At 36.9% G+C, this 26,455-nt stretch overlaps 1 protein-coding gene across 3 annotated transcripts; it reads right to left on the bottom strand.

Annotated features, from left to right (window-relative positions):
• Window positions 1–403: 403 nt before the first annotated feature.
• LOC110676705 (melanization protease 1-like) lies at window positions 404–26,455 on the bottom strand. 3 transcript variants are annotated; one of them, XM_021845600.1, is made up of 5 exons: window positions 26,312–26,455; window positions 10,791–10,929; window positions 10,354–10,729; window positions 9,568–9,764; window positions 404–1,171 (listed from the first exon to the last, which is right to left on the bottom strand). In XM_021845600.1, exons 2-5 carry the CDS (start codon window positions 10,837–10,839, stop codon window positions 759–761), a joined length of 1,035 nt encoding a protein of 344 aa, XP_021701292.1. In that variant the 5' UTR covers window positions 10,840–10,929; window positions 26,312–26,455; the 3' UTR covers window positions 404–758. The 3 variants fall into 3 exon arrangements, with proteins under 3 accessions (XP_021701292.1, XP_021701294.1, XP_021701293.1); XM_021845602.1 differs by lacking the exon at window positions 26,312–26,455 and adding an exon at window positions 26,180–26,233; XM_021845601.1 differs by lacking the exon at window positions 26,312–26,455 and having other exon boundaries at window positions 10,791–11,526.

The following is a 26,455-nucleotide window of genomic DNA, read 5'->3' as shown; positions in this document are numbered from 1 at the left end:
TAACAATTGATCAAAAGCGATGCAGTTTTGAACATTGGTCATTTTGTTAAGCTTTGAATTGATTAATTTGTTGTTAATATATCAGAACGAGTGTTCTAGTGTGCTGCTAAGTGGTGCAACGCAAATGATTTGCAATGATAATCTCGATTTGTTTACATTTGTTACTTAGGACGTTTTGAAAAGTTACGCGAGTATTGTTCAGAAGAGTGAATATCCGACTACGATAAAATTCTGTAGCCTGAGATATTTTCGTGGGTTGTAGTTACGCGTCGGTCCCCCAAGGAATTTTGGAATATCTCAGGATCTAGTTGACCAATAAATAATATTCATCCAGATACTAAAACTAGAAGAGTTTTTTGATAGCTTGTGATATAATGGTGCAAAATATCGAGAAACAAAAAAGTTATCGAGGTTTGAATATTTTTATTGCGGTAAAATATGAAGCTGCCGGTAGAGGGTTATAATTGTTATTCAGTGTTGAACTATGACCGAGAATTTAAATTTTACGAGGTTTCTTCATGCCGTTTTCGGAGTAAATGATTATAAAATAAAGTAAGAAGAACTTCAAAAATCGTTTCATTCGCCTTGTGCCATCTTTGTTAGTTGGCTTAGTGTATTGAAAGTTTAAGAACAAAAGATAAGATAAGAAAAATAAGAAAGCAAAGGCTCACTATCACAGTTATGTTGAAAGGCTTGTGAATGTTTTGTGTTCAATATGTCCAAACACGCTTATTGCGAGATGACACATCAGCAGACATTTAATCTTTGACTACCTCAAAAATCCAATTCACAAAGTGCTCCACTTTGGTGTATACTCCGGGTTCACTTAAAATGCCGCAGCTTTTTGTCCCGAATGAAACAATACCGTACTGGATGTACTTCGATGTCGTGTTGGATATATACTGTAGAGGTCCGCCGGAGTCTCCGGCACAGTTGTCCACCTGGTCGACTCCTCCGGCACAGACATGACTGTCGTCCAGCCTGACCGCCGTGATTAGAGATTGCACTCTGGGGGCACATTCGGTGAGGGGAACTGGCGGTACTTTTGCGAATCTCAGCACATCGAAGGATTCATTCCGGTCCGTGAGACCCCAACCAGAAACGATGAGGAACGAGGGAGAGACCGTTCGCTGTACGTAGTCTCGATTGGGCAGGCAAATCGGACGAACGCCTGCAAAATGGAAACATTGAGTTAGATTTATGACCTGTTCAGCATAGTTGCAAATAGTAAGGCGAGTTACAAAATTTATGTAGATAATTCGCCATACGATTTGTAGCTCTGTTGAAAATATCCTAAAGGCATTTCGATTAAATAAATTTACACAAATTGAATTTGCCTGGCAACTATTACGAAGTGTGTGGAAAATGTGATTTTTTTTTCATGAATCCGACAACGATTTTTTTCCGTGTACATACGTACATGCGCCATTAGGCTGCATGCAAAATGTACGTATATCACCTCCACATTTGTACTCTTATATCCCATCATTTACGATGGTGCGTTAACTGGGAAAATACCTTCCTGACGAAAAGTTTTCCGGACTGCAGTGGGAATTGAACCTACGGTTCCTTGGATCGATGCTGCTCATGCTTGGCAAAACTAACCATACGGCCATGAAGCCCACAATATAATTTTTTAATACATCTTTAAGGACACCTTTTTGTGTTGTTCCATCTTTTACATCATGTGTCATGCAGTCATAACGAGAATTGCGTCCACAGTAATTTTCATTATTTTTAAGAATGTACAATGTTGTTGTAGCACACTTACACTGAAATGAATTTTGTAGTAGAAACTTCTGAATCCATGTTAAAATTAAGGCGAAGTAGGCCGTCATTGAAATTTATACGCGTCGATGATGATTGTTGCTGAATCATGTCATAATTTTGAATTGAAGAAAATCAGTTTGTATAGCACTGACGCTTCTGAAAAAGTATCAGCATACTTTCAGCATGTTAGCGCATATAGTGATACTTTTCCGGATCATTATGAACTATGAGGACTGAGTTTTATCACTTCGAAATTACGAGCTGCAAAGTCAACAGGGCTGCCAAAACGAATGACGGGCTACTTAGCCTTAAGAACTGCACCAACGATTTTCAACCGAATAAGAAAAATATTCAACCAGAGTTGCAGTATGTATGACTAGAAATATTCTTGATTTGACAATTTTGGCATTATACTTTTGACTACACTGTGTTGTACGGTGGGTGTCACGGATTAAAATACAATGCTTTGTAGTGCATGTTACTATGGACATGGTCACATTTACTGCACTGCTCAGTAATTTTTACCAGATTATAGTAAACTTAACAGATTTTTGTAGTAGGTTGAAAACCGTTGGTGCAGTTCTTAATTCTACCATTGATTCACTAGATTATAGAGATGGTCGGGTTTCACATTTTTCAAACCCGAACCCGACCCGTACCCGACTTATTTTATTTCTTCAAACCCGGACCCGACCCGAATCCGGGAAAATAATTGAAAGGCAAACCCGGACCTGATATGAACCCGAAATTACTACGCTGTTTAAACCCAAACCCCACTCATCCCGACTTTTTTTCAAGCGCGAACCCGACCCGTACCCGATAATTTTGTAGCCTTCAAACCCGAACCCGAAAAATTTCAAATTTTCAAACCCGAGACCCGACCATCTCTACTAGATTATACAACAACATTTGTTTGCGTGCACTTTTTAGGGTTCCAAAGTAATATTGGACGTATTTTAAGAATCAATTGCGAGTTTATTCTACACAGAAAAAATTTTTGATATCGCCTGACGTATTTTTTGATTATGTATAAAGAATCAAACATAAGGGAATTCGGTCACATCTATTTTACAACAATACACCCCAACCTTTTTTCAAGACCGTTATCGGGGGGTCATATAGTTGAAGCATATATTGAGAGCTTTCCAAAATGGCCATGCAAAATTTCATATTCTGGTAATAGATGGCAACAGTGCTCGATTGTTATACAAAAGCCAATTATATGGGGGTATTATATGCAGATACCAATATTACGCGTTGCAAGAAAAATTTTGATTCCTGGAAAATCTATGATAGCCTATCTGGAAATTTTCCACCAAATTCATCGTAGTCACTCGTGACTTGAAATGTTAATAAAAGTAAATAACATTTTATAGAACACGTCCGTTCAAATAGCATGTCGTCGCTGAAACAAAAATTTGATAATATGAAAAGCGTTTAAAAATAGGAGCGAAGAAGGTAATCAAAAGCCAAATTGATTACAAAATAGATATGGGGAATGACCAAAAAAATCGCGATTTTGCAAAATTTCCAATTTTTTTTTAATCATAACTTTTGAACCACTTGACAGATTTTCAATTTTCTTGGACGAAATAGAAGCTTAATTTCTCAAATACAAAAGAAAATAAAATTTTACAAAAACTGTTTTTAACATGAAAAATATATCAAAGATTTCCGTTTTTCGTGTTTAAAAAAAAAAAAAATGAAAAAATATAAAAAATTCCTAAAAACTAAAAAATCTTATGTATTTTCAGACTTTTTTTTTTTGAAAAGTTGAAATCTTAAGCTTTAATTCCATAAAAAAAAGATTGGAAATCGGTTGAAAAAACAAAATTTATGATTTTTTTTAAAGTAAAAAACCTAATGCGCGTGCCGTGTCACAGTGTGTGCCGATAAAAAATTACTGATATTTGGTTTTCAAAAAAATATATCTCGAAAACTAAAAAAAAAATACATCGCTGAAAATTTGAATATAGTTTTCTGAACTTTTAAGAGAAAATGTCCCGAGGCCTTCAAAACACGAAAAAAGGGAAATTTGTTTTATTTTTTTTTTCATGTAAAAACAATTTTTGTGAAATTTAATTTTTTTTCTTGAAAAGTCAAAATCTTTAGCATTTTTTTTTTTTCGTCCAAGAAAATTGAAAATCGGTCAAGCGGTTCAAAAGTTATATTTTTTTCTCAGAGGAGGGTATAAATAAAAAAAATCTTGGCTCAAGCAACAACAGACTAAACAACTTTGCCGACTTGAACTGAATTTCGAATCTCATGGCTTATATAATGATGACGCTTAAGCTACTGAACAACTTTGCCGAAGACACCATCTATCTAAGTCGTTAGATTCCTGAGGTATTAGAAAAACAAAATTTCGATACCCACTAGCGCCGCCTGGTGGCAGAATTCCGAATTTCAATGGCCACCGCATGTTAGCCCTTAATCGGCTGAACATGTTTCCTGAACATCATGACCCTCTATTATTAATGCTTTTCAAGATATTGAACTTTTTTTTAAAAAACAGTTGTTAATCTGAATTTCGGTCGTAAAGAATGGTCGTAAAAAGAGGTTGAAGTTTATTCCACTCAAAGCGTGATTGGATTTGATTGATAACAAACCATTTAGTTTAGAGTATCAGCAATATAAAACTTGTACCAATTTGAACCCACTTTCACCAGTGAGGCGAGACGATCGAGAGGTATCGAATGCGACTCTCACTCATTAAACCCGGGTTCAATTCCCGGTCAAACTTTTGCTTCTTTTTTGTTAACTTCTCAAACCGGTTCTATCGATTGCAAGACCCCATGTTCTAAACTCTAGTCGAGTCTAGTTTCAACTCTAGTCGAGTCTAGTACAAGACCCTGAAGACGGCCTTACAGTTGAGGTCGAAATACGCGTTTCTGTCAAAGGATACAAACTCTAGTGGAATTAAATGGTATAGTACTAAATTCGGTTTTTTCATCTACTTATAGGTATTCTACTAAACAGCTCGAAGATATATTATTAACGAGCCGTTTAATTTTCTTACAGCTAATAACATACATATAGCAGATACTACTGAAATTCATTTGAAACCTGGATTCAAACTCAAAAGAGATCCTAACTTTTTTGTTTATCGTAATGCTCGGCTTGATGGGGCTTGTGGGAGAGTTGCATTTATCATTCATAGGCGTATAAAACATCATCTTTTTTCGTCTTTTGAAACCAAAGTTTTTGAAAATTTGAGTGTCTCTGTTGAAACAAAGCTTGGTAAATATTCTTTCATAGCTGCCTGTTTGTCTTTGCAATGCACTGGGCAGCAAGCTTCAAAATGACTTGCGAAAATTGACTCGCGATAAGTCAAAAATTGTTGTCATTGGTGACTTTAATGCCAAGCATCGGTCAAGGAATAATTCTCAAAGTAATTCCAACGGCAGAATTTTATTTGATCAGCGCTCTTCCGGATATTTCTCAATTAAATTCCCTGATAGCCCTACTTGTTTTTCCTTTTCTAGAAACCCTTCTAAGATTGATTGGTTTTTAACCGAATCTAGTCAAATTTGTAGCCAACTGGTTTCTCATACTGATTTTTAATTCTGATCATATTCCTGTTACATTTTAAATCTCCCATGAAACGATTCTCAATCCTATCAGCTCCAAATTAAATTACTTTCGAGCCGATTGGAATACATATGAAACATGCATTGATAGTCATCTCGATGTTTACATTTCTTTACAAAGAAAACTTGATATTGACAATGATTTTGAAACTTTAACAAATTCCATTGTTGAAGCCATTGTTTGGAATTGAATGTGAAGTAAAATTTGAATCCGTGATTATAGACAATGATCTTGAGGGCCTTCCTTAGCCGAGTGGTTAGAGTCCGCGGCTACAAAGCAAAGCCATGCTGAAGGTGTCTGGGTTCAATTCCCGGTCGGTCCAGGATCTTTTCGTATTGGAAATTTCCTTGACTTCCCTGGGCATAGAGTATAATCGTACCTGCCACAGCCACACGATATACGAATGCGAAAATGGCAATGTTGGCATAGAAAGCTCTCAGTTAATAACTGTGGAAGTGCTCATTAGAACACTAAGCTGAGAAGCAGGCTCTGTCCCAGTGGGGACGTTATTGCCAAGAAGAAGAAGAAGACAATGATCTTAAACTCTTGATCCGTCTTAAAAACGTGAGGAGAAGGCAATTTCAACGCACGTGCGATCGTGCTACCAAAATCACATGGCAGGATTTGCAGAAAGAAATTAAAAAACGATTTTCACAATTAGGGAAAAAAAAATTTGAAAATAAAATTTCTCAATTGGACCCTGGCTCTAAGCATTTTAAGAAATTATCGAGAATATTGAGAAAACCTCAGAAGCCAATACCGTCATTGAAAGAGAAAAACAAATTATTACTAACTAATTGCGAAAATGCTCAAATTTTTGCTATCCAGTATGAAAGCGCGCACAATTTTAATTTGGAACTTACTAGTCCAATACAAAATCAAGTTACTCAGGACTTCGAAAATATTCTCAATCAAGAGAACGTTTTTGAAAATTCCTGGGAAACTGATTTGGAAGAAGCGAGAACTATTATTAAAAAAATAAAAAATATGGAAGCTCCTGGCGAGGATGAAATTGTCCTCATCAAGAACCTACCAGAAAGTAGCTTATCATTCTTGGTTGATATATTTAACAAATGTTTTCAATTTTCCTGACAAATGGAAAAATGCCAAGGTTGTACCAATTTTTAAACCAGACTAAAATCCTGCAGAAGCTTCTAGCTATCGTCCAATCAGTTTGCTTTCCTCCATCAGTAAACTTGAAAAGGTAATTTTGAACAAAATGATGGCCCACATGAATAAAAATTCAATTTTTGCCAATGAACAGTTCGGATTCCGCCATGGACATTCGACCACTCATCAACTTTTACGTGTAACAAATTTGATCCGTTCCAACAAATCCGAAGGCTATTCTACTGGTCTTGCTTTTCTAGACATAGAAAAAGCATTCGACAGTGTTTGGCATGATGGCTTGATCGTAAAATTAAAAAAAAAACTTCAATTTTCCATTTTTTTTGTTGGAATAATTCAATGTTATCTGTCAAATAGTAAACATTCAGGTTATTTATCAAAACCCCAGATCTGAAAGAGTTCCTGTAAGACCTGGTGTTCCTCAAGGCAGCATTTTGGGACCAATATTATACAACAAGCTTACCCAACGTGGCTAGCCACGTTCCAACAAAATTTCAGTGCGCTATGTATAATCTTTCTATGATAACCGCAAATTCGCCTAAATTTATTCTCCAGTCATACTCCATCGAGTAAAGCTCTAATCTGAAATAATTACAGCATTATATGCCGTCGTAGTGTTTCTTAGGTTGTGAAACATTTCAAATGTTCCAGAAGATTCTTTGAATTAGGGAGTAAAATCTTACTGAAAATTCTAGAAAATTATAAATAGTTGTTGCAGTGTTGTTTAGTTTATTGTCAACTTTCAAAGTCATAGTTGTGATGAAGGGACCATGGAAATATTGAGTTATGGAACAGGAATGCTTTGGAAAGCTGTCTTAGGGGACCGTCATCCATTTATTACGTAATACAATTTTGGCGGCTTTTCAACCCCTCCCCATGGAAAGTTTTTTTTTTGTATGAACATTTAAAACAATTTGTTTTGCGCGTAAGAAACCTCAATCCCCACCTTTCCCCGAAAACCCTTACGTAATCAATAGGGCGATATTCAAAACAGAAAAGGCAATATATGGATTTTTTTTTTCAGTGGTAGTAAAAACTAAATTCTAAAGCAAAGGAAGCACCAGGGAAGATGAACTAAACACAAAAAGTTTGTATTCACATTACGCTTGATTTCTAATCACTACTTTTTTGAATCAGTTTCCTTATTGCAAGTAATTTACGTTTTTCATTATTTTCCAAGCGTTTTGACAACTCTCAACTGCCATTCTTCCATGCGCTTGTGTTGGAAGTTTGAGAAATTTGAGAGTTCAGCGTAGCGCGATCAGTGAGTGGAATACAAACATCAGTGTCGCCACTCGTCGGCCAGTGAGAGAAACTGAATGTTCGAAAGGTTGTTGTCTGTACTTTTTGCCACTGGCGCCAACTGTTAGCGATTAAGAACGAAATAAACAGTCGTTACCCTATTAACAGCCGCGAAGCATAACATAACAATCGGACTCATGGAGGTTTCACTGTAAATTAAAAAAAAAACTCTAATATTCCGCGCACAATAATCCCAATTATGTTTATCTTGCATTTGTCGATTTCGTCTTTGAACCTTAGTTGGAACTGGCGTAATTCGTTCTGAACTACATTTTCAACCCCAAAACGATTCAAGTTCGACCGAACAACAATTTGCTTGAAGTCGATGAAAAGTTCGAGAATTTTCTACGGATTGTAAAGAACACTGTTTCAGAAAATTCGGTCAAATAGATGTTGTACGATTGTAACGTTCTAACATTCAAATTAACTGTTTTCTTCTTCTTTCTGGCATTACGTCCCCACTGGGACAAAGCCTGCTTCTCATCTCAGTGTTCTTATGAGCACTTCCACAGTTATTAACTGAGAGCTTACTGTGCCAATGGCCATTTTTGCTTGCGTATATGTGTGGCAGGTACGAAGATACTCTATGCCCTGGGAAGTCGAGAAAATTTCCAACCCGAAAAGATCCTCGACCGGTGGGATTGGAACCCATGACCCTCAGCTTGGTCTTGCTGAATAGCTGGGCGTTTACCGGTACGGCTATCTGGGCCCCAAAATTAACTGTTTTAGTGCCCTTGAATAGCTGTTGTAGCGCTAAATGAAAGTTTTCGGTTAAACATTTCAAAGTGTTACTGACAGACAGACAACTCTGGGATTTTATTTACCGTAAATTCGGGTGAAATTGATCACCGTGTCACACGATTTGATTTCTTACTAATAGAGCACTAATATCAATGTCACCTGTAGTGAATGAGCGTTGTTTGTCTTAACAACGATCAAATTGTGTGTTGTGAAGTTTTTGGGGTTACAGAATGCTTTAGATAGCACCAAAATCAAATTTGTAAGACAATTTCATTACATGAGCCAATGTGGCTCATCGTCGTACTTGTTTTCCTGCATTCAGTTGTTTGGCATTAATAACATTATAGAAAACAGATCAGAAAAGCGGTGAAAAGTGATCAATTTCATCCGAAATTACGGTAAATGATATTTTCACATCTGACTTACCTGAGTTACCTCAGGGATGTCAAAAATCTTTGTTTGCGGATGACACAGGCCTCTCCGCCAAAGGACGAAGCCTGCGTATCATCTGTAGTAGATTGCAAAAAAGTTTGGGTATTTTTCTTCATACTTGCAGAAATGGAAGATTTCTCCTATTGCTTCCAAAACTCAACTAATAATATTCCCACATAAACCAAAAGCTCTTTATTTGAAATCTTCAAGTAGACATGTTGTCACGATGAGAGGGGTTCCAATAAATTGGTCAGATGAAGTTAAGTATCTAGGGCTCATGCAAGATAAAAATTTAACTTTCAAAAATCACATTGAGGGCATTCAAGCCAAATGTAATAAATATGTAAAATGCCTCTATCCACTTATTAACAGAAAATCGAAACTTTGTCTTAAGAACAAGCTTTTGATCTTCAAACAAATTTTCAGGCCAGCCATGTTGTACCAATATGGACTAGCTGTTGTAATACCAGAAAGAAAACTCTGCAGAGGAATCAAAATGATTCTGAAGCTTCCTCCTTTGTGCAGTACTAATGAGTTACATATAATATCCAATGTTGAAACATTGGAACAAATGTCAAATAAAATAATTGTATGAACACTTACTCTCTCCAAGTATTGCGGGTTTTCCCAGTCGAATAAGTGCTATGTCGTTCAGTTTTCGTCGTTCGCTGTGCTCTGGATGGATTATGATTTCTTCAATCACGATATCCTGTGGTGGAGGCGCACAATCCACTTCACCGTCCAGAATGTTGCAGTCTTCTTTCTTATTGATATCGTTCTCTCCGAGCCGAACTAAACGTCTGTTGAAATACGAATGAAAACGTTTATTTACTACACGAAGATCATTTCTCGCGATAAGTATCATGACGGCGTATCTGCAGTGATCAATTTTCGTTATCGATTTTCTGTTTGGTCTTCTTCTTCTTCTACTTATTGGCATTAACGTCCTCACCGGGACCGGGAATCGAACCCAGACACCTTCAGCATGGCATTGCTTTGTAGTCGCGGACTCTAACTACTCGGCTAAGGAAGGCCCCTTTTTGGTCTATTACGCGTAGTAATAACTTTAATAATGATAAAAATAATAATAACGAAACAAGAATGGTGTATAGTATTAGACCAGGATTTGACAGTAGCTCGAACATTTATGTGACACTAAAGAAAATCTGATAGCGTCAAACAAACGTTTGGACAGCTGTCAGATCTTATTCAAATATTTGATATCGTGTACTGATAGCTTAACATACTGTTAGATAGAACAGTCGAAAACTTTTACTTGACCATGTTTAAGAAGAAAGAGAAAATCGATGAAGAGAAATCGTTCACTGCAGATACGCCGTTATGATGCCAAACGTGAGATTTCCACCCCAAAACCCACCACCAACTTACATTCCACCAAATTTGACACAGTGAGCCGCCGTGAGGACATATCTCTCACTTATCAGAGTGCCGCCGCAGACGAACCTTCCATTCTGGTCCTGCAGCAAGGCCATCCACGGATATTCGAAAGGTTTCGCCACAAAGCCCTTGGATATTCGATCACCGGCTTGTGCTCCGCATTTTCGACTGTTCATTACCGTTGGGCAGCACACGCTGATAATTCGCTCCCCGTTGGACATTTCCTGGTTGCAGATCTTTTCCTTGGCCATCTTCTTCAACTCCGCCGGCCAGTATCGGAATCCTATGTTGGCGTATTCCTTATAGATAGGGCACTCTCGCAGATCGATGCAGAGTTCGTTGTCGAAACATGTGTGGAGGTTGATCTCTGCGAATAAAATTTTGCTTGTTTTTATGGAACACAATGCTAAACAGGACTCTATACTCACGTGCCACAGCTAATTGAATAAATAAGCTTACAGTAATAATGAATCTCATTGTTGCGATTGGAGGTATTGACCGTTTGAGGCTTGCGAGTATTTATTTTCCGGTGCTGGTTCGGTTGACCCGATGAGGAGTGGTTGTATACTAAGAATGGAGGAGGCGCAACATTTTGCTTTTTATAATAAAGAACACCTTGTCTGCTTGGGCGATTATCGAGCTGGATAGATCGCTTGACAGGCCTCCCGTGCTTAGTTTATGATTGAGAATACCGTAAAGTGGGGAATCTTCGGCTGGGATTTTTCTTCATTCGTTATGGCTCGCGAGTGGTTTAGGGTGGATCGTTTTGCATGACCGAAAGTGGGTATTATATTAATCGAAGTTAGAGATTATGCTTTAAAAGGCTTTTTTTTTAATTAAACTTATTTTGATATAAACTCTTATTCGTAAAGAATCTCAGCACAGAATATATTACATGTGAACTCTTGTTATTCGATTGAACATTCTACCACGAATCAGGTCAACCCCAATCAACTCTGATTCAGCCATCGCCAAAAAAGAACCTTTCAAGAGATGTTGCATCTGGATGACGTTGACGGAAATGATTCACTATCGGAAGCCACGTCAGAGTAAGAATATTCTGAAAATTCACAGAACATTTCACAATATTGCCTCGGTGTTTAGCAGATATGAGCAATACGTTGGATCAGCTACTTACAGTTAACTCTCCCTTACTCGACATTCCGTATCTCGATATCGAGTTAGAGAACCATAGTAAGAGTTGGTTTTCATGGCTAACTCGATGGTCCCTTGGATCGCAGTTGCACTGGTTTTGTGTTCTGTAAGTCGATGATCCCTTCAATATCGAGTAAGGGAGATATGACTGTATTATGAAATAGCTGTCATCTATGAAGTTACTGAAGAGTTTGGAATGATATTGGCTGATCTCGAAACAGTAAACTCGCATATTTCGAGAGTCAAGGCACCTCTAGAAAGAATTGGAGAGCTGTACGTTTCTGTAGAAGCAAAAATAAAATAAAAAAACACTCCGAACTTGACACGAAGATTGCATAAGCCATAGATCACATGTAACAAAGTGAGGCAAAATTAAACTCTTGAAGAGCTTAAGTTTAATATCCGTATTCATAAATGCTGCAGTTAACTGAAGATTTCGTAATTTAGCATATATTTTACCACACTGATACATAACAAAAGTATCCCATTCAAAGTTTGATTGAATGTTGAAACCAAGGCTCATAGCACATTCAACATAGTTAAGAACAACATTGTTGAGCTTGATTTCTGGTTTCACAGAATTGAAATTTCCAGTGTAGATAAACATAGCGTTGGATTTGTTTGGATTCAACATGAGTTTATTCTTAGTGGCCCATTTGAATATTGCGTTGAGATCTTCATTGATTTTCCAACCAGCTGCCTCAGAATGTTCAATATATATTTGTACATCATCTGCAAACATGTGTATACAACTATGCTTTACGATTGTAAAACACATTACATTTTTTCATTACAAATACATTTTTTGTAAAATTTTATATTTTTTTCTGAAAAGTCAAAGTTTTTAGCTTTCATTTCGTCCCAAAAGATTGAAAATCGGTTTAACGGTTCAAAAGTTATAATTTTTTAGAAATAAAAATTTTGCAAAATCGCGATTCTTCTGGTCACCCTATTTCGAAAATGCTCACCCTAATCAAATAACCCAAAAACACGTGTATCCTTATTTCGGATAAGGAACAAAATAGCAAATTTTCACGGAGTTCGGTGACCCACTAGATCGGTTTTTCATGGAATGGCTGTATGTATATATATATATATATATATATATATATATATATATATATATATATATATATATATATATATATATATATATATATATATATATATATATATATATTTTTTTTTTTTTTTAAAGTCAAGTGTTAAAGTTTATTTAAAAGTTTTTTTTCTCTTAAACATACTCTAATAATCCCTCCCCTTAATTTAATAAAAAAGTGTAGTGAAATTTATAGTGTGATAAAGTACGGGGCCCTCAACCAGAAGGTTCTTGGTTTAAAACTCGCTTTGACAAAAACATTTTTTTTCTTTTATCGTGTTTTCTGACAGAACTATAGATCATAAATGGATGCGCAAGTCATTATTAATTTATAGGAATTTTAAGCAAGATTTTTCTAGAATTGCTCAAAATTGCACATCAATATCAGAGCATTTTGCCTACAATTTTCTGTATTCTACAATGAATAAAAAAAAAATCCATGACGATCCTGCTCAGTCTTCCTATGAATAGAACTGATGTTCAACTTTGGATTGAACCTTGCAACATGTGTTGAATAGCGAGCGCACTTCATCTCTGAACCAGTGTACCACGCCTAACCCGGTTCATGAGTACTTCGGTTTAAACTTAGGTGCAGATAATGTCAGCGAGTCCACTGTTGAAATCCACGCGGATAATTTTGTACGATCTTACATGGAACTTCTTGGTACAAATCACAGGACCCTTTGAGACTTAAATAACTGTTTTATTCTAGTAGATCAACTAAGATCAAATACATTTACCTGTAACTTCTCGAAAAAAAAATCACTGGAACTCACAATGTCATAAAACAATACACAATAGGTAGAAATTGATAAGCGTGGATTTGTACTGTTTTCTGTCTGTCTGTTTTGTGCCATCGTTCTGAACCTCGGATGCAAAAAAAGATATGTCCCAAAATTTTAACCGCTGTTGCAACCGAGGTACAAATGAGCTGGCGTTCGAACCGGTGTTCAAACCGATGTTCACTTTTCACATGTTCAGGTTCGAGCTTCTAGTTTTGAAACCGAGAACAGAGTACAAGGGCAGTACGAAACCGCTTAAACCAACGAGTTCGATGTTCGTTTGGGAAGACTGATTCTGCTGATAATGCTCAAAACTTCGCCAAAATTTTCCAAGAATCCGATTAGAAGCAAACAAAGTTTATGTTCTGCTAGGATATTTTTTAAAATTAAAAACGATTACCTTCCATTGTATCAATAGTCATAACATGTATTGGTATTCTTGAAACTAAATTGATTTTTACATTTGTATTAATCCGGAACAGATTTATTTTTTTTTCTTCTGCCTTCCTCAAATTTAGCGAAAATCTAGAAGGGGAGAATAAATACAGTCGACTCTCCACATCTCGATGTTCTACATCTCGATATCTCTCTATATGTCGATGATTACTTCGGTCCCTCCATTCTGCATACGATTTCGCTCTCCTTATCTCGATATCCTCCTTATCTCGATATCTCCATATCTCGATGTGCTCCTGTTGATTTTTCGTTCTAATTTTCTCTCCACATGTCGATATGAACATTAACAAAGGTTACTAGACTAGATTCAAATGATTCAGAACAATTTGGAAACTCGAAATGTAGTTTGTTTGTTTATTATTTTCCTAGTAACGGAGTGATTTTCAATCTAGTGTTCATTCAATTAATATTCTTTGTCTCGATCTCTTCCTATCTCGATGGTTCCTTCAATATCGAGATGTGGAGAGGCGACTGTACAATGACCTGTTTTCAGTGTAGTTTTTTATGACTTTTCATATTTTGGCTAGATTTTTAACCTATTCCTCTCAATATGGTTTAAGCACAGACAAACAGACAAAGCATTTACAATTACCAATTCAAAACATAGTACCGCGAGCATTAACGCCCAACGCTAAACATAATGATTTTCGCCTCACGAAAACTAGATTGCGATAGTCTTTACTATTGTTGACTATATTTCAGTGCTAATGCTTCAGATATATCTGGTATTTCAAGCATTCTTCTAGTTTACAAAACTAACAGTTCTTGCAAAATATCACTAGGCCAACGATATACAAATTTAGGAACATTCCAACTCTTTTTACAAGCGTTATTTTTACAACCACTTTTTTACGATCGAAAATCAGATTAAGGACCGTAAATGATCAATAATAATAATCAATAACAAGTCATCGAATTCGACGGTCAAGATGATCCACATAGTTGTTCAGTAGATTCAGTAGGCTGGCATGCGGTGATCATTGAGATACGGAATTCCACCAGCAGGCGCTTTAGTTGCATCAATTTTTTCAGGTTTCTGACCACTCAGAAGAGGGCATCTTCGGCAAAGCAGTTCAGTAGCTGTTATTTGAGCCACGAAATTCGAAATTTTGCCACCAGGCGGCGCCAGTGCGCATGAAACTTTTGTTTTACAGATACCATGACCCCACAGTTATGGATCAAATAGTGTGAAGTCCAACCTACAAAATTCAATAAAACGACATGGAAAACGTAAAATTGTAATTTAAAAGCACGAATTGCATCATTGCAAATTGGAACTTCGATTAGTAAACTGTTTTGAGTGTAATATTTACAAAGGATTGCATAAAAATTAAAAACTGTATTGGTTTCTGGAAACCATATTATGGATCAATTTTCATATTATGGATCAAATTGTGACATATTACGGATCAGTGCGCAGAATCAAGAGATTTTCAACTCAATGCATCTGTATTGCATGATTTGGCGAAGTTTAACAATGTGTCGCATATTACTGCAAAAAATAGCAGTATTAGAGCTGGAAACAAGGGGCAAAAAGCCCTTTTTGTGATACTGCATTGTAGTAATTGAGACATGAACTGTTTTCGCTCCACACCAAGTTTTCCATCCATTTTTGTCTGCTAAAAAACGAAATTGACAAACCTTGATGTTTTATTAGTTTAATCCTTAGTGCTATTGTCTGAAAATGTTGAATCCTATGCTTAAAATGGCAGAAATCTACATTCTAAGGAAGTGATCCATAACCGTGGTAAAACAATCATTTCCTGGCCCATATTATGGATCACTAGTTAGAAGTGCTAATATTCGGTATTTAAAATCAACAATTAAGAAAAATGTTTTCCAAAGATGAATTCATACTAAATCGAAGCGAACCAGCATGTTTTATGCTATAACATTTGAATTTTACCACCTGTGAGAGCTTATGAATGCTGACGGCACTTCTTACAGAAAACGAACATATAATGATAGCTGTGTGGTACCAACTAAACATTTGTCAAATACACCGTTATTTAGCGGTTGAATGTTGTGCTTAACATTACAAATGGTAGAAAACAAATAGTATAACATGGGAAAAATATGTTTTACATCAACGTTTATGTTTTGAGTGAGTTATCCGATGTTGAACGCCAAAGTGATCCGTCACTGTGGGTGATCCGTAACTGTGTGGGCATGGTACATCAGGGTCATGACATCGTAGAAAGATGGCGTTTTCGTCAAATTTGTTCAGTAGCTCAACTATGAGCTTTGAACTATGAGATAAGAATTTTGCCACAAGGCGGTGTCAGTGGGCTTGGAAGTAGACTTCTTCGACAAAGTTATTTAGTATATCATGGTCTGTAATTATTCAAATAAGTGAATTCGGAATTTAGCCGCCATCGGAGTTGACTTGACCTACAATTTTCCAAAAACGCCGTATATCCAAGTAGTCAGTTACCTGAGATTCGTAAGAAAATTGTTGTGTACTTACTAGCGTGACATGGTGGTGAAATCCAAAATCTCATGCCTCAAATAATAATACCCCTTGAGCTATTGAACAACTTTACCGAAGATACTATCATTGTAAGTAGGGTTACCAGACGTACTCTTTTTAGAGTACAAGTACTCTTTTTTGCCTTAAAAATTTGTGTACTATTCTTTTTTGCTAAACGGGCTCAAATGTACTCTTTTTCAGTTATTACTGACGATAATTGTCAAATCAAATAACCTGTTGAAGAAAGCATATCAAACTTTTTTCAGGATAATACAGATAATTCACCAATTTTCGACAAAAACTGGCACACAATCAACCTACTTATGATTTTCCATTAAAAGAAAAGTACGTCAAAATTCAAAATCACTTTGTTTCGAACAATTCAATCTTATATAAGCAACTTTTTTTTCAAACACTTTCTATAGAAACGTCGTTTTGGCGATGCAATTTTTTATGAACAAAGATGTGGGAATGAAAAGGTTTAAAATTGAAGTCTAGTATGGGAATTATAAAAATAAACAATTAAATCAATCAAGTTTCTAAGTTTCATAATGTTTTAAAAAGTCCTTAATAAAACTTAAATCAAAGACAATGCTTGAGGTTCTTTTTAGATTCCCGTTTCACTCTTCTCAGTTCTTCTGGTTCCTTCACAAACTCAAATTGTTCTACATTTTCTTAGGATTTTTTCGAAAAATCTCTCTCGAAAACATTTGATGAAAATTTTTGAATAGTGTCTCCCTGAAAAACTTAATTTAATTGAAATGTAAAAAAAGTGGCTGTCATTAAAGGCCCAAACGCAATGACAGCGGAACGGCAACGGAAAGCGGAACCGGTTCACCAGTATGAACTATAACATGTTTGTCGACTAAGACTTGGTTCACTTTTGTTCGTTGACAGCTCAGTCAGTACGGTGTGTTTCATGCAGGCGAACCGGTTCCGCTTTCTGTTGCCGTTCCGCTATCATTGCGTTTGGGCCTTAAGAATCAAACATGTTTTTTGCAAGAAAATGTCGAAACTATCAATTAGTAGTGCATTTAAAAGTTTTCAAGGTAGGCTAAGTATACTCTTAAGTACTCTTTTACAGAGTTGAAAAAATGTACTCTTTTCAGTGAGAGCAAATATGGTAACCCTAATTGTAAGTAGTCTGGAGCCTGAGATATCTGCAAAACAAAAATGTCATGCTCACTAGCATCATCTGTTGGTGAAATTTCAAAATAGACGGATGGATGAACTTATGACGGACCATAACTTACCGAATAACTTTTCCTAAAACACCATCTTTGTAGCAGTCAGAACTTTGAGTAATCATGAAAAAAAAATATTGCCTTGAATAATGACAGACCATGACCTACTGAACAAACTTTGCCACAGACGCCATCTTTTCAGGAGGTCAGATCTTGATTTATCAGCAAAAAGAAATTTCTTTATTCACTACCTCCCTTTAGTTGTACAATTTCGAATCTTATGACCCAAGTAATGCTTGCCACTGTGATGCAGCCCAGCAGCTGCTTTGGCAGTCAGTCTCGGAAACCAAGACTGACGTGGTGTTACTATCGGACCCTTACCGCATACCAGCCAACAACGGGAACTGGGTGGCGGATAGGTCTCAACGAATCTATGACAAAAGGGCGAAAGGACAGAAGGTCGAAAGACAAAAGCTCGAATGGACAAAAGGTCGAAGAACAAAAAAGGGGGACAAAAGGTCGAAAATCTTTTTTAAAAGAAGGAAAAGTTTCCCACTAAGCAAATCATTTTCGACCTTTTGTCCTTTCGACCTTTTGTCCTTCGACCTTTTGTTCTTTCGACATTTTGTCTTTCGTCTTTTTGTCCATAAATCGGTCTCAACAGCTAGCAGCTATAGGGACGACAGGACGATACCCAATCCAAGAAGTAGTCTCTAGCTCAAAAGACGGTTTTGCGATAGCAAAAATCAACGGCGTGTTATATTGCTGTTGTTACGCGCCCCCAAGGTGGTCGATTGAGGATTTTTCCCACATGGTCGACAGGATGATTGCCGAACTATCTAATCGGCAGCCAGTAGTGATAGCTGATGGCGACTTGGATGCATGGGCAGTGGAGTGGGGTAGCCGCTGCACCAACCAAAGAGGCCAGCTATTGTTGGAATCCCTGGCCGCATTAAATGTAGAGCTGGCAAATGTGGGTACAGTGAGTACCTTCCGCAGAAATGGTGCATAATCGATTATCGACGTGACGTTTTGTAGTCCTAACCTCTTAGGTACCATGAACTGGTGGTAGGTCATTTGGCATAAAGCCGTTTGACATAAAGTCGTTTGGCATAATGGTCATTTGGAAAAATGGTCGTTTGGCATAATGGTCGTTTGGCATAATAGTCGTTTGGCATAATGAGTCTGAAACTAAGAATTTCTCAATTTTCATTTTTACTTTTCTATTGAATCTTTCTGTTGACACCAGGCTTTTCAACAATCATTCGCTCTTGAATAAATTTAAACATATTAGGAAAGTTATTGCCAATAGTATTTTATTATTTATCCAGAAATTACCCTTCTTTTAAATATTAATTCTTCTTTTGAGTTTCGCTATTGGAACAAATTTTTGCACTGAAGATTTTTATATATTTAGCACAAATATACCCTTCTTTTAATTGTTCTATTTTTTCCTAAATATGATGAAACCATAATTATAGATATGAAAACTGTTGATTTAAACTTTTGATAAATTTCGTCTTCTTTTATGCATAGGCTATTCTTTGGAGCTATATTTTTAAGTATTTTTGTTTCCAACTGACAAAAAGGGCGGTAATCGATAACATTGATCTGCTCAAACTATCAGCGAAAAGACAAATCGAATACTGCAGTTACTTTGATGGGTTGTGCTACTTTTCCCCGAATGTCGTTTCCCCGAATGCCAGTTTGTCGAATATCCCGTTTCCTCGACTAGCCCACTTTCCCGAAAAGTTTTTAGCACTCATAATTGTCGTAACTTTATACATTTCAGGGTGGTGAACGAACTGACCATCTAATATACACCCTTCTTTATTATTTTTTTTATCTTTATTAACGAGATTTTTAGCCCTAGGCTAGTTCATCTCGGGACCAACGGCTTTACTTCCCTTCCGAAGGAAGTCGTCACTGAAATTTTTAGTGACTACCTCGGGGATGGGATTCGATCCCAGGTCCTCGGAGTGATAGGCGTGTGTTCTAACCACTACACCAGGTCCGTCCCACTCCCTTCTTTATTTAATTGGCGGTTCTTTTGAGTTTTACCGTCCTCAGCCTTTTTGCCAACATGTGTATAGCCGAGAATGACAGAATACTTCCTTCTTTTGATTGTTTATCGTTCTATCTCATCACCACTTTTCGGGGGAACCAGTCATTGCCGCAATAATTATTGGCATCCATTCTTCTATTGGTTTAATTGTAAATTTTGCCTTCTTTTAAAAATAGGCTGTTCTTTATATTCATACTGTTTTAAATTTTATCATTTAGTAAAGTAATTGTTAACTATTTCTATATTTTGCTATTTTATCAATTCTTGCCAGATGTGTTGTTAGGATTATAATTATTTTAGAACCTGCCAATATTCCACATATACTTTTTTTTGAGGCAAACGCGTGATCTCCTTCTGAGATGTGATGGAAAAAAATATTATTTCATTCACAAATTTTCCCTTCTCTCGAAAATAGACGGTGTTTTTGATGTATACTGCCAAAATTAGAATTTATATTGAACCGTTGAAAAGTTTTGCCACAAATATTATATTTTAAAGATGTGTTGTTCATTTGAGCTATGCTGTGAAACGATTTTATTTGCGTCTGAAACATTTTAAACGAAAAATAATCTGCTTTCGTATAAAGGCTATTTTTGCATTAAGTCGCATTGAAAGATCTTTGGATTAGAGCTTCTGATATTTGGCAAAAAAAAAATTCTTTTATCAAGTAATTTTCATCGAGTGTTACGTCCAAACTGCGACAGCGTTTGATCTGCAGCGGAATATTCTATGAGCGTTCCCTTCATAAATAACTGCAAACTATCCTTGCCAATTTACTGTTTTCAAATATGTATATCGCAACAAGCTCAAGGATACTCTATGCTCTGAGATGTAGAGGCCCGTCACGAGTTTTTTTAGTAATGCTGTATTATGTCACAACAATTTTTGAAATTCTTAGCTTGGATAATCTTTGAACGAACACCACGCTTGTTCCAAAAATACCTACCATTTTTTTTGTTATGGGCTCGGTGGTGTTGATCTCGGTAAAAGCTTAAAAAAATCCGATTTTTATTTTAAGTCAATCATTATGCCAAACGGCCATTATGCCAAACGACCATTATGCCAAACGACTTTATGCCAAACGGCTTTATGCCAAACGACCTTATGCCAAACGACTTTATGCCAAACGGGGTACAATCCATGAACTGGCGCGTTGATGACGGTTATACTCATAGCGATCATCAATCGATTCGCTATAATATAATAGCAGGCGGGCGGACGGCAGCGCGATGTAACTCGACCCAAGCCCGAGGATGGAAAACAGCGCGCTTCGACGGCGAAGTATTGACTGAAGCCCTGAGCAGTGTTGCCACATTTCTATCTGTACCAAAGGCTCAGAAATCTTTTTTATCTGTACCAGAGATTCTAAAAATCTGTACCCAAAATCTGTACCACATCCATCATAAATTGTTGAAAGAACTCTTAAAATCCTAAAAAACTTGTAAATTTAACATAGTTTCTATTGAAATATTTTCACTAGTAATTCAAATTTTATTCAATTCTTTGGAAATTATACCTTTCAATTATAGTTTTGAGTTCCAAATTTCACGAATCTTTTGGATTTTGTATCACAAAATTGCCAATTCCAAAAATCTGTACCAATCTGTACTTTTTCGTGAAAATCTGTAATCTGTACCGTACAGAATCTGTACCAAAAACTATCAAAAAATCTGTACCTTTCCAGATAAATCTGTACTTGTGGCAACACTGGCCCTGAGGCGCGAACGGAACACTCTGGGCCTAAACGGTGAAGAGCAAGTTGTTGTGATATCACGGGCGTGTAATGCTTCCATGCCGAGAAAAGTCCCTCCTAGAAAGAACAAGTCGCCGGTGTACTGGTGGTGCGAATCAATTCCAAATCTTCGACCAATCTGCCTTCGGGTTAGACGAAGAATACAACGCGCACGCGCAGAAGCACAAAGAGAAGAACGCGGTGCAGCATTCAGAGAGGCAAAGTTGGCTCTCAAAAAGGAAATCGATAGTCGAAAACGGGCATGCTTTGATAATTGTGGAGGAAACAGCGGAGCATGTCGTGTTCGATTGCCCCCGTTTCATTGTTCGCATGCTCACTACATACGGAGGGGACACGTCTCCCGACAATATAATAGAGAGAATGTGTGCGGATGCCGAGTGCTGGATTGCAACATTGTTTAAGTCGGCTAGGAGAAACAGTTTGCCTAGGCTACTTCTGCTACACGTGTTGTGCTATATGCACAGGGTCCCTCCCCGAAAAAATACGTAAGGTGGTTCCGGGGAAAAAAGGGTCTGAGGCCAAGGGTAATGTCGATGCAGAGCTTGCGTTTGTTATATATTTATCAGCAAAAAATATTATATGACATGGTTCTAAGGAAAAAGGTCAAATTCGGTGAAAAAAAAATCGTTTTTTCACTAATTTTCTCTAATTTTGCCAATAACTCGAAAACAGTAGGCTGTGGAATAATGACGTCTTCGAGAGAGTTGTTTATTTTATTAAAATGAACAACTTTGCCGAACACGCCAAGTCTCTAGAACGTCACAGTAAAAAGTTAGATTGTGGCGCCACCTATGCGAACGATTTACGAACTATCCGTTTATGGCAGTAGATGGTCCTCGTTGTTACAAACAACTTTGCTGAAGATACCAAATACCGGAAACGCTTCGTTACCGAGTTATTAATTTTTTACCGCCAGATTGCGTCCCTGGCTCATAGTGCACTGGTGTTCGGAATATAAGTTAAAACGTTAAGTTATCACTTAAACCTTCAGAAATTTCCTAATCCTAGTAATAAACACTCATTTCACTAAGGAAACGATAGCAACGGTGGGAAAGGAAGTGCATCAACAAACTCAAGCAGAAGTTTTTTCGTTTTATTTTGTATGGGAAGAGGCATCTAACTTCAAATTTCAAGTAAATGAAAGCATTAAAATTAAAAAGTTTGCAGATTAAAAGGGGTGAAATAAATGGGGGTACGTGGTATATTGGCCTCACAATTGTAAAAAAAAACAGTTATACGCCAAAAAAATTGTTACATTTTGAAAACGAGGTCTATAATAAACGTTCGTTCTGCGAAATTATTAACATTTTAAAAAAATAACCAATATACAGTGATCCCTCCTTGAGTCGATGTTCCACGACTCGATATCGACTCATGGAACCATACTAGAAACAAATTTCCAAAGGATTGCTGTTCCATGACTCGATATTTCCATGAGTCGATGGTCCCTTCAATATCGACTCATGGAGGGATCACTGTAGTGGGATTCCGTTTTTGGCAACAAAGTCGAAATTTTCAGTTGCCAAAATCGGAACCGTGCCAAAATCAGAACCTATTTTTCAAATTTTATTTTTCAACTATTGGTTTTGAAAACATCATTAACATGTTAAGGCCGCACGGGACGTCATCACCCTATCTATTTCAAAAAGCAAATCCCAAGAACCACTCCATATATCGATGTAAAAATGTTCAAAATACAAAAAAAAATGAAATTTCTTAAAAGACGTTTTGCTGTATTTGTATCTATTAATTCAGTGTGTTTTTAAATACGCAATTAATGTAAATCCATAATAATAAGGACAGTGAGCAAAAAGTTGAGACGAGATTTATGATTGTAAGTTCCAAATTTAAATGTGTCTCTAGTGGCAGATTCAAGTGGGATGGTCACTTAATATGAATGCCTAAGAAAAGATATTGGTCTCTTGTTGAGATACTGGTGGAGATTACTGGCCTTATGATACATTGCGAATGCATGACCGATGCCCATCGTGAAGTAAATAATCACATACGGGAGTTCTTAGTAGTTGATGAGATTTGGGAGAATATCGACGAAAATGGAAAAATGTAATCGGTGTAGAGTTGACATGCTATTCAAATGGCTAAAGCAACAGACACTAAAATATTTACAAAAAATAACAAATTTTAATGGTTTTCAAAAATGTTGCCAAAAACGGATCCATTTTGTTGCCAAAATCGGAGGGTGCCAAAAATGGAGCATGTCAAAAACGGAATCCCACTGTAATTTGAAACAAAGTAATTTTTGAAAAGTCCTCGAAATCTCCACGCTTGCCCATTGGAAGATGAGAGAGAGTCCAAAATCGGGCACAGTTCGAACGAAACGTGTGAATTTCAAATAATGCACATAATTGAAGCGTGGAATATCATGGGGATTTACATGATATGTCATGTAAACTTCAATTATATGTCATGTAATCTAGCAGGATTATGTGTGATTACATGACATATAACACATTTTATCATGATTTATGACTTAAATTTACATGCCGTCAGGTTTACATCGCATAAATGAAGTTTACATGACGTGTAATCTTCATTACTTTTACCAGTGGGATTTTGGTCCGACATTGTTAAGGCGAAGTAGGCCGTCATTGAAATTTGTACGCGTCGTTGATGATTGTTGCTAATTCATCTCACGGTTTCGAATCAAAGAAAATCAGTTGTTTTTGCACTGACACAGCTGAATAAATATCAGCATACTTTATGCATGTTAGCGTGTACAGTGATACATTTTCAAGTCGATATAAACTATCAAGACTGAGTTTTATCACTTTGAAATGCAAGCTAAAAATTCATCATTGTTGCCAAAACGAATGACGGGCTACTTAGCCTCAATGGACGGCATCAAAAATTGATTAGCATGAAAGCTCTCAGTTAATAACTGTCGTAAGCAGGCTTGAGAACTGTGATCACAATTTGCCACAGTTCATCGATTCTGCCAGTCAACCAAAACACAAAGCAGAAGCAGCATCAATACCATCAGGTGTTGCGCTGCCAACGGTTCACACACTGCTTGACTGTTTTTGTTTCTCCACATAACCGTTTTCGGGCAGCCATCTCGAGGTGAATGATTGGAGTAAATGTAAAATAATTCAATCGCTAATATTTCGCTTGTGTTTTCAACTAATTGATATCTATTAGCGTTAACAGCAAGAGCACAATCATTCCGTTTCGATACATATAAACATGTTCAATTTCATGCTGCCTTTATCGAGCAAAAATGCAAAACCCCGAAAACCGGAAAAATCGTGTCACCACTGTGCTCGAGTCATTTCGCATTCGGGTTTGAAAAAACGTTGCGAAGAAGAAGATTACAGTTTTGAAGAGCCATGACATTTTTTTGTTTTGAACGGTCATGGTTTGCTTCGGATTTTGATGGTCGTGTAGAAAAATGTGAATGTCGAGGTGGTAAATGTTTGCTACAGTACATTTCTCATCCCTGGTCGTAAGGCTCATAAGAACACTAAGCTGAGAAGTAGGCTTCGTCCCAATACTAAGCTAGAAAAGCCTGAGACGAGACTCGCGAAGACGGTCTTCTTTTTCTGTGATTGCTGAGTTTTTTTTTTCTTATTCCACTTTGTGTTTATACCAATTATGCGCATGCTGTTCAAATCCTCACATGAACCTATCAGCAAAAATATGATTGAGTTTGCATCACATCGAATCATAAATAGTCGTTTGAGTGAAATTTCATGCCAGCAAACGAGGCAGACATTAGAAATAATTAATCTTCTGCTTAGATTTATCAGCAACTTTGGAAAAAACTGCTCCGCCGACTGAGGTTTTCAATAACAGTTTACTTTGAACACAATACTTTTCACTTTTTCGGCCATAAAAACGGTGGGCTGCATTTGACGTTTCGTGAGAGGGGAATCTGGGCTGCATATGACGTTGATATTTTTCCTCTTCGCGAGTCTCTCTCAGAGAAAAGCTAGGGATTGACAATTGAATATTTGATATTGTCTGTTTCACTGACAACAAAACGCGCCGCCAACTTTCAAACAGACTGACAGAATCGTCGCCAGCAAACAAAATCAAAGGAGGTGATTTGCCGTTGTGTTGGTAAGACTGGAAAACGTCTAATTTGCAGCGGCAAATTGGCTGGCGACGATTTTGGCGCCGCCCAGACAACCAAAATGTACGCATAAAGAAATCACCTGAAGGCTTTGTATGTGCAAAATTTCACTTATAAGATGTCGCGAAAAGGGCTTCTACGTACAACAGTGGAGGCGATATGCGTGCATATATTATGTGATGATTAATAACATACAATGCGAGTGTATAAATATTCTACAGAACTAACCTATGATCTTATGCGACTTAACTTATGATAACAAATGTTGATTTGACAGCTGCTACGGATTGATTCGATTTACATTGTACGAGTGTACGGGAAGAAACAAAATGTACAAATGAACTCAGAAAAAAAAGTGTTTTATGTGAGGAAACTCATCAATTTGACGAGTTTATCCACGGTGTTTTGCGGGTTTGATGTAATTAGTATGAATAAACGAGTTATAACGTGAACTTTCATGCGATTTCTGGTTGTCTGGGCGGTTTCGCCGGCGACGATTGCTAATTGTCGCGTTCGATAAGATGCAAAATTTACAATAATCAGCTTTTACCGAAGTTTACTTATTTTCCATTTGTATCTTTGGTCAAAAATTATGATTAAACCCGATTAAAAATTAATTTAAACATTACTGAGTTCCCCTACACAGATGAGCCACGCCCCCAAACAATCCATCCATAAACACGGATCAACACTAATGAAAGCTTTCACTACATTCATCACAGCACTCCTATCACCATGTGATCGTTTCACATATATACACCTAATGTATCAGTAAAGGCTGGTATTAGTCAACACATTAGCAAGCTTTTTGCATTGCATAAATTGAACACATCCCTATCTTATATTGTTTTATTCAAACACTAATTCAACGTCGAACCAGCACCAAAATTACCGGAAATCCACCTCAACTGCAACGGGAAAAGTGTGTATTTTCCGCAAAAATCCGAAACACTTTATTGCTCAATGAGCCTACTTCGACAGATTAAATTCGTGTCTTGATGAATTCGCTAACCAAACTGATATGCGGCCTGCTTGG

The sequence above is a fragment of the Aedes aegypti genome, chromosome 2, assembly GCF_002204515.2.
Source record: "Aedes aegypti strain LVP_AGWG chromosome 2, AaegL5.0 Primary Assembly, whole genome shotgun sequence".
NCBI classification, from domain to species: Eukaryota; Metazoa; Arthropoda; class Insecta; order Diptera; family Culicidae; genus Aedes; species Aedes aegypti.
The sequence above is the reverse complement of the archived record's forward strand: the minus strand, read 5'-3'. Positions and strand labels throughout refer to the sequence as shown.